The 9,605-nt window shown below is 37.9% G+C and overlaps 1 protein-coding gene across 3 annotated transcripts in view; it reads right to left on the bottom strand.

Moving 5' to 3' along the window:
* LOC107703247 (tetratricopeptide repeat protein 37-like) overlaps window positions 1–9,605 on the bottom strand; it is a 33,361-nt gene that overhangs the window by 11,462 nt on the left and 12,294 nt on the right. For all 3 annotated transcript variants that reach the window (XM_016505797.1, XM_016505796.1, XM_016505799.1), the window contains exons 26-36: window positions 8,546–8,687; window positions 7,993–8,086; window positions 7,794–7,871; window positions 7,563–7,687; window positions 7,317–7,440; window positions 6,999–7,223; window positions 5,683–5,755; window positions 5,508–5,561; window positions 5,320–5,431; window positions 4,592–4,720; window positions 4,367–4,491 (exon numbers count right to left, since the gene is read on the bottom strand). In XM_016505797.1, the coding sequence (XP_016361283.1) occupies window positions 4,367–4,491; window positions 4,592–4,720; window positions 5,320–5,431; window positions 5,508–5,561; window positions 5,683–5,755; window positions 6,999–7,223; window positions 7,317–7,440; window positions 7,563–7,687; window positions 7,794–7,871; window positions 7,993–8,086; window positions 8,546–8,687 (1,281 nt within the window). The remainder of the gene's footprint in view (window positions 1–4,366; window positions 4,492–4,591; window positions 4,721–5,319; window positions 5,432–5,507; window positions 5,562–5,682; window positions 5,756–6,998; window positions 7,224–7,316; window positions 7,441–7,562; window positions 7,688–7,793; window positions 7,872–7,992; window positions 8,087–8,545; window positions 8,688–9,605) is intronic.

The raw sequence follows: 9,605 nt of genomic DNA on the forward strand, positions 1-9,605 counted from the left end.
TAAACACATTTCATTACACCAAATACACAAAATAATGTTCTTTTTAGCAGCATCATATGACCCCTTTAAATAGCAACAAACAAGAACACGAACATGTGATATTAAACAATAGCCTGTTCCGAGAAAATGAAAATGTTGGATTTGGTGCTTGATGAAGCCACTGGCAATAAAACTTATAAAAACGTTGCAAACCAGCAGATTTGCAAACTATAGAAGACAGGAATTTGGACGAGCGGCTTGCGTGCCATCACTTTTCCTCCAGATATTTGTAATGTTTTACTGAGGAGAAATAAAAATAGAATGTTCATTTAAACAGCATCTAGCACAAACGAACGGAGCCGTTGGCATGAATGGAGAGCTCCCTGAATTAGCATGTATTTGTTATTCCTAGGGGGAATATGTTCAGTATTCTATTGGCACAAATCGAGCACAAATAAATTAGAACGATTTAGAGTCGCAGTAAAAAAAAAAAAAAACGGTCTCACCATATTTCAAGTTGACTAAGCTTAAATTTCAAGGCAGCATTAAGTTGAAACGAAGTTAGTGAAAACTTGGACCTGACTAAACTTAACATTTTTAAGGCAGCACGAACACTAATTTGTATTTTTTAAACTCTGCGGCCACGCTAAACGGAGTGGAGAGTAAAGTTCCCATTATACTTAAGAAGCGGTCATAGTTACAGGGTTTCTTTTAACGGCACAAACCAGCACAAATCGAGCACAAATGAACGCCACCGGTTTGGAGAGATTTGAAAGGCATGGGGTGGAGAGTGACGTCACTGCCCAGAATTGTTTTTGTTATTTCTAAGAAGGGGAAATATATTTGACGTTCATTTCAACAGCACAAACCGGCACAAATCGAGGACAAATGAATAACACCAGTTTTGTGTGATTTAGACGAACTGGGGTGGAGAGTGACGTCACAGCTCCCGAAAATATTTTGGTTATATCTAAGGAAGGAAAATAGATACAGTGTTTGTTTTAACGGCACAAATCGAGCACAAACGAACTACGCTGGTTTGGAGCGATTTGAGCAACATGGGGTGGAGAGTGACGTCACACAGTCAAAAAAATTATGTTTAATATCTCAAACACCAAACCAGCACAAACGTTCATTTTTGCGGCACAAATCAGCACAAACGAATGGCATAGTTTTGGTGATTATTTCTTTTTATGGGGTGCCAACTTCACGAAGGTTGACTGGTGTGCAACATGAGTTGATGTTCCCAGGAAAATATCAGAATTTGAGGTGAGCTTGTCGGATATTTGTGTTAAACAACACAAATGTCATATGATCTCAACATGATAATCATTTTAAACATATTTGTCTATACTTTGCCTAAAACTTACAAATACTTTTAAAAGACTTGTGACTCGATGTATATTTTTTCGTTGTGCTCAGAAGACTTTCTAGCATCTAGCAAAGTGGAAACATGGTGTTACCTTAAAGATCGATTTATACTTAGATTTAACCATTAAAAAAAAATTGTAATGGTGTAACCTAATGCAGTACGATATAAAATAACATAAAACCAGTTAATTTCGATCAGTGGTTTTCCTGGAGGCCCCCAGCACTGCACATATTCATGTCTCCTTTGTCTGTCACACCTATTTCAAGTCTTGCGGTATGTGTCCATTGGCACCGATTGAGCAGTGCAGAGTTTCAGTTCTTTTGTACCAGATTTGTGGGATTGACAGTGAATTGAAGAACCAGTTTAGAGTGACCAAGAGCATCTAACTTTTCCAAGCTCAAATTTATGCAAACAACAGGTGAAAAACAGTAGGCGGCAGCCATTCGCTGTGAGATGCATGTTGTGACTGTCATCTGTCATGAGCATTTCAACCTGCTTATTTACTGCATAAATCATATTGTTCACATATACTATTTTTTATTCAGATTTTAAATGCAGTTTCATGCATTTTACTAGATTGGCTGGGTTAACAAAAATATTTAATTAAGACATTGGGCCTCATTTACAAAATGAATATACGACAGAAAATTGAATGTACGGTCAATTTATCAATAGTAATGGACGTGAGCAGTGGCTACGATCAAATCTCACGTCAGCTCTCAGCTCATGTACACAAGTTTTTGAGTTTTGACCAGAACTTGCGTATACAGCATAGTAAATCTGGTGGACATTGTCCTGACTGATAACCAAAGCTCATTAGTCGATCATTAACCAGTAAGATTAGAATGTAATTTTTTTGCACAAATATGCACAAATATCAGCATAAACAACAGACCATGAGGTTTCACACATCGTCACATCACACACCTGCAGCGCTTCAATGAACGGAAATTAAGTATATAAAATAAATTATATTTAAAATATAATTTTAATAATTCAAATATAAATTATAATTAATTATAAAATAATTAGCAGATTAACAAAAGAAAAATAGGCTATGCTCGTTTTGTGACACAATGCATTTTATTTGTTTTCTTTATTTCTTTATTTTATTAAATCCGGCAGGCACCTCGTGCCCACACACAACATATCAGTTCTAGTGTTGCTAATTGGACATTTCAGTCATTCATCACCAAACTAAAATGCAGTCAACCAAACATAAAAGTTCCACTGCTCAATTTAAAAGGTCCACTGTAAAATCAGCGTGCAGCACCCCAACAAACACATTTTTGTGCATATGGAGTAGGGCTGCACGATTAATCGAATGCGATTGTCATGCGCATTGTGTTAAAAAAGCCGGTTCTGTAACCAGCAGGAAATCATCATCACGTGCTTTCAGATGGAGCAGAATTTACTACACATAGCCGTAGCTCCCTGACAAGTTACGCAAAAAAATCGCAGACGATTTTATTGCGCGATTATGAAATCGAAGAAAATCGCAATCTCGATTCCATTTCGATTTATCGTGCAGCCCTAATATGGAGGACAATGTTTTACGTGGATAATGGAACATGAGTGAAGTACAAGTCCTTGTTTACATAATGAATAAGTTTAACAACCAAATGTTACACAGCAAAAATGGAAACATTTGAATTCTTGTCGAATGAGAGAGCCTCGTGAGCCCAGTGCCATTTCAGTTTCACTTTAAATCAATTCATTTTAGCTTGGCGTTTGTATGCGGTTTATAATGAATGCCACTATAGCCTAATTTGTGTTTTATTTCATAGCTTAATATCTAATTTTATAGCTGCTTATTTTTCATTCTTGTTCTGTTCTGAATACCGTTAAATTTAAAGGATTTGTTGTGGAGTGAGGGGAACTAAATAGGCTATATAGTGTTTATAATGTTTGTAAATGTTTCGTTATATTTACCAGTATTTAATATAGATGTAAATTAACGTAATTGTTTACAATTATGAGGTTAACGGGTGTTTTTGGAGTAAGATAATTTTTCTCTTTCATGAGCTTACTTCCTCTTCTTGACTGGATTACTTTCTCTATGTCATAAACTCTAGGGCAAGGCTTTTAAACCCGGGTGTTTTTAGGGGCGTGAAATTCAAATGACAATTGTTTTCAGCCGCCATATTTATCAACGTACGATCATTCGTACGATGGGATTGGTAGCATACAAATGTTTCATAAATCACACGTGAATCCTGTAGTAATTTGATTTGTGAGCTCAGATCTGCGCTCGTTTCTGTGTTAGAGGCCCACTATCTTTACTTTGGGCATTAAACAAAGCTTGTCAAAAATAAAGGTGTCATTTTTGATTGATGCCACAAATTTATGGAACATAACTTCCCTTTTCAAATTCTGTCATTTACTAACCCTCAAGTTGTTCCAAACCTGTATGAGTTTCTTTCTTCTGTTGAGCACAAAAGAAAATTATTTTGAAGAATGTTGGCAACAAAACAGTTGACGGTAACCATTGACTTCCATAGTATTTTTTTCAATACTATGGAAGTCAATGGCTGCTGTCAACTGTTTTGAAGAATTTTTCATTTTGGGGTGAACTATCCCTTTAAAATATGCTATATAAATTTTGAGACTTGAGAGAGCCGAGTTTAGTTTCAACCCCAACTAAACACACCTGAACTAGCTAATTAAGGTCTTCGGGATCACCAGAAACTTCCAGGCAGGCATTTTGGGGCAAGTTGGAGCTGAACTATCCAGAACATTGGCCCTATAGTAGCAAGATTGGACACTCCTACACTACAGATACACCCACAAAGGGGAACAGCTCTAGCATTTTGAGCAGACAGATAGCTACAATAGATGGATGCTAGACAGATGGTGCTGTGTCAGTGCATGAAACAGGCACACGGTTCTGCTCTGAAGCCCAAGAACAGGTCAACCTGTCTGTGTTTGCACCTGTGCCCGATTCACAAAAGAGAGAGATGCATCAATGGGGGACGGTGTGACACAGAAAGAGAGAGCATGCATGTGTACATGTACCTGGGAGCAGAGAGTCTCTGCCTGGTCATATTGGCTGCTCTGTTTGAGTCCAGTCACGGCTTGCTGCAGCACCCATCCCTCCAGGGCCTGAGCCAAGAGCCCGTCCTCTGCCTGCAGGCTCTTCACTGAGAACAGATCGTACACATAACGCACATAGCCTTAGAGTCGTGCTCCCATCAGCATATATATACATACACTGACATGACATTCTCAAGTCTCACTGACCTTTTTCAGACACCAGGGTCATATGCGCCCTCTCCAGATCTTCTCTGTGAGGGGCGGAGCCTGTGAGTAAGCATGCGGTGTTCTCTGTGTGACAGGCGGCCATTAGCCCTGCCCACCCAGCAGGATCATCTGCATTTGTCATACAGAGATAAAGACAGAGGACACCCTCAATCCAACACTGAATCAATGCCATCCTACCTAGGCTGCAGACAAATCTTTCATCTGGTTGATATATCTATGTTTCAGCATCTCCTCTCTCTGCTCAAACTTTTCACATAGACTTGGCTTCTCTCTAAATACACTCTATGCATTACACTTGGCACTTACTCCTGCTGACACGTTTAATGCAAGGTTCTTACTATCCAAATGGAATATTTTCATCGTTTTAGGGTTATAGAAGAGTGTGTTCTGTCCAAAACTACATTAACAACCTTCTTGAACAAGAAGCCAAAGCTCATTACAACTTCGACATAAATTCTTATTTGCATATTTCAAGGTTCCCATGCTTTAAAGTCAACATTATGTCATTAAATGCCAAGAGACTGACTTTCCTAGAAAGAGATTTTGATCGGTTTCCCTTAGTCTGCTATTAGTCTGGATTAGAAAATTACAGGATCTGGGTCTTGGAAACTCTGTCTCTGAATCTTCCGAATCTTTCAGTTAGTGACTTGTTATTTAGCAGATAACCTGAGAACTGATCCAGCATGTCTGATTGTAACTCAGTTTACCTGGACACAGCAGTACAGCTCTCTGGATTGTTTTCAGAGCATTGCGTCTTCTGTCCTCACCAGAGTGCCGGCCTGAGGCCAGTTGATTCACTCCACTGTACAGCAACGCCCTCTACAGATGAAAAGAGTTGAACTCTTTAATAGACGCAGATCTTGACACAAGATTTCATCCACAAATTTTAAATTACCTTTCCAAGTGTCAAGCTGGCATGACATGCCACACTGCCGGCCACAGCACCTCCCTGATGAAAATAAGAACACTTATAATCAATACTTTTATAACAGGTGAACTATTCCTTTAAGAATATGAGTTCTCCTAAAATATGTGTGAATATATGTGAAAGCTGATGTGAGAATACTCACATCGGCTTTGTTGGGGCAGTACTGTGGGACCAGTCTGGAGAGAAGAGCCCAGAGAGATGGATTTCCTGGGTTCCTACAACATGGCAGATGTCAAACATATATTTTTTTATTATTAAAAAATGGCTCGAAAAAGAAAAAGAAGAATTCTTGTAATTCTGGGGTGTTCTGGTACCTCATTTGACATTTGGGTTAATTAACCAAATGCAATGATTCATAGCTGAGGTTAATTAGATTAGAGCGTCTTCCCTTTAATAGCATTTGAGTGTTTTCACATCTTTGTACGAGATTAAAGGAGGACATTGAAAAGTCACTTGCTATTGGACAAATAAAGAAGAGCGTTTAATTTAATCAAAGTCCTCAATTCCCCACTCAACAAAACATAACGAGGGTGGACGAATATTCAGTAAGTGAAGTGTCTGGGCTTCAGCTGATCAGTAACAACTGAAGGTCTATTTTGATCTCAATCTGGTTCCAAGCAGATTTTCCTGCAACAACTAATATAATAATATAATATAATATAATATAATAATGTTTTTGAAATATAATATAATATAATAATATTTTTTAATGTTTTTGAATTAAGTCTCTTACGCTCACTAAGGCTTCATTTATTTGGTCAAAAATACAGTAAAGACAGTACTATTGTGAAATATTATTACAATTTAAAATAATGTTTTCTATTTGCATATATCTTAAAATATAATTTATTCCTGTGATGGCAAAGCTGAATTTTCAGCAGTCCTTACTCCAGTCTTTAGTATCACAAGATCCTTCAGAAAACATTTTAATATGCTGATTTGCTGCTCAAGAAACATTTATTATTATTGTCAATGTTGAAAACAGTTGTGCTGCTTCCATTTTTTTTTTTGTAAACCATGTTACATTTTTCAGGATTCTTTCACTAACAGGAAGTTCACTTTTGATAAATTTAATGTGTCCTTTGCTGTATAAAAGTATTAATTTAATAATATAAAGATAATAATATAATTCCCTTATTTTTAGGAGGTAAAACGCTGAAAGATTCTATGCAACAAAATTACAGGTAATCAGAACATATCTGAATAGTATGAATATGAATAGTAATATGAATAGTACTTAATATAATATGTACTTTTATATATCTTAAAATACTAATATATTATATAATAGCTAGGTGAAGCAAGATTTTTGGACACTGATAAATTTATAGTATTGTTTGTCGCATTTTGTTAGAACAAAAACCCAGATTAACACAGAAGCAAAAGTGATAGATTCTTGTTGCTTTATCACATTGTATCAAATTAAGAGACACCGTATCTCTAAATATTATACAGTACCTGTGTATAGCCCTAGCAGCCTCCCTGTGTACGCCGCTAAAGTTGCCCTGCAGGGCCAGCAGGGTGCAAGTGAGCAGACAGCGCTCCTCCACAGCGCCTCCTATAGGTTCCCCCAGTTTTAGCAGCTCAGTAAGCGTAGCACTTGCCAGGGTAACATCACCATGAACCAAACCCAGAGCACACAGACACTGCAGACTCTCTGGTACTGGCTCTTTCAGCATGGAGCTACACACACAAACATAAACAAGAGGAGAAGGGTTTTGCTTTTGACGGCAGCAGAAAATGTGCTGCTCTGAGACAGTTGAGTAGTTAGTTTACCACTTGAAGAGAAGCGTTTTGGCATGATCCATGCTGCCCAGCCTGTGCTGTATCAGGGCAAGTGCAGTGAGTATACAGGCTTTTTCCTTCTCGCTAGAGGCAACTACAAGGGCTTTCTCATAGGCTGGAAATGGACACAAATACCATCAGCAACACAATCAAAAGCTTGAGTACTTTCAGATGGAACTGTGGGTACTATGTGAGATGGTACCAGTCAACAATCACAAAATTGCAATGACTGCTCACCCTGAACGCTCTCTGGCAGGCGACCGATTCTGAAACAAGTGAGCGCAAGCCCGATGAGATCATGGAGCTCCTCTAGTGGTGTGGAGGAATAAATACGCACCGCTTCTTCCCACTGTCCATCATCACTGACAGTGACATAAGAAAAAAAAAACATTACTTCACACTGATAACTCTAATGATATCGCTATGGATGAAATGACTGTCAGCATAGTTGTACGAAGTGAGTTTTACCTGAGGGCACGTCCATAACCCCTCAGAGCAAAGCTGAGCTGGTCTGTGTGAGGGGACGCCTGAAGCAACTCAACAGCTCTTTGGAGAACAGAATATATCCAAGAACGATTTAATACCAGTGTGGTCCAGATTAGTGTCAGAAACTGTCCATCTGGCTGGACAGAATTTCCAAATGTATAAATAGCTAGAGGTAGCAAACCTGCGATATGCCTCGGTGGCCTGTTTCTTCAGCTGCAGGTGTGTGTTCAGGTATCCGAGCATGATGAAGGCGTCTGGGTCTGTCTGAATCCTCTCTGGTGTGAAACAGAGAGAGTACACTGAGCTTCATTACCTCACTTCTTCTTTAAATAATTTATCATTGTCACATGGATCATTTCCTTTATATTCAGGGAGAAACACATTTTTAATTGTGTCTAGCCATTCCACCTGCATTCCTGGTGAAATCATTCAATACATTAGGGGTCTTTAACTGGTTTCCTATAAAACATGCATATAGTGCCCCGTTCATGTATTGACATACTTTATAATGGTTACAGATTATAGATAATGTATTCGTATTACTTAAAGCATTTAATGTGGGTGAGAGAAAGAAACTTTATTTCAAATTTTAGCTTTGGTTAAAGATATTTTTGTATTTTTTATTCTTTTTCTTTTTTTTTTTTTACAAAAATTGGAGATCACACAATAAATTACAGACCCATAATAACCCTTGCAATATTTTAAAACAGTATGCGGTGTTTGTGTTCTCATACCAGTGTACTTGCTCAGAGCCACCTGGGCTGCAGAGATGGCGTTCATCTGGACTATGTTGTAGAGGTAGAGCTCAGAGTCTCTGTTGCTCTTGTCCAGCAGTGTGGAGCAAACCCAGTATGCATAACCCTTCACTCCCTCCGTCTAACATCAAATAAACATGTTACTGCAAGCAAAACATTGATCAATTATCTGATCCTAAAGAAGAAACTACGCAATCCTTCAAAAGTTTGGGTCAGTACTTTTTTTTTTATAAAGAAATTCATACTTTTATTCAGTAAGGATGCATTAAATAGATTAAAAGTGACAGTGAACACATTTATAATGTTATAAAAAAATTCTCTCTCAAATAAGTGGTGTTCTTTTGAACTTTCTGTTCATCAAAGAATTCTTAAAAAGAAAAATCACAAATGTTTTCAACAGTGATAATAATAAGAATAATAATCAGCATATTAGAATGATAGTCATAATATGATCAGCATATTATGACTGAAGGATCATATGACACTAAAGACTGGAGTAATGGCTGCTGAAATTTCACGCCATCACAGGAATACATTACATGTTAAAATATATGCAAAAAGAAAACAGTTCTTTTAAATTGAAATAATATTTCACAACTTTACTGCTTTTTTAAAGGGGTGGTTGATTGCGATTTCACTTGTTTAACGTTAGTTAGTGTGTAATGTTGCTGTTTGAGCATAAACAATATCTGCAAAGTTGCTGTGCTGAAAGTTCAATGCAAACGGAGATATAGTCTTTTAAAATTCTGTCAGTTTAATGCCTACAAAAACGGCTCGTAGGGACTACAACAAGTTACTTCCCGGGTTCGTGACATCGCAAACCCAGACAAACCCCGCCCCCAGAAACATGCTACGAAGGGGGCGAGGTCATGCTGCACTGCTTTACAGAAGAGGAAGAGAAAACTAGGGGTGCACGTAAAAATCTATTCATATATGAATCGTGATTCTGTCTTCTAACGATTCAAATGGATTCACAAGTTTCAAAATCAATGTTCAAAAGCAGCGGTTCTCAATACTGTTCCTCGCGTCCCCTGCTCTG

This window comes from Sinocyclocheilus anshuiensis, unplaced genomic scaffold (genome assembly GCF_001515605.1).
Source record: "Sinocyclocheilus anshuiensis isolate Anshui unplaced genomic scaffold, SAMN03320099.WGS_v1.1 scaffold542, whole genome shotgun sequence".
Classification (NCBI taxonomy): domain Eukaryota; kingdom Metazoa; phylum Chordata; class Actinopteri; order Cypriniformes; family Cyprinidae; genus Sinocyclocheilus; species Sinocyclocheilus anshuiensis.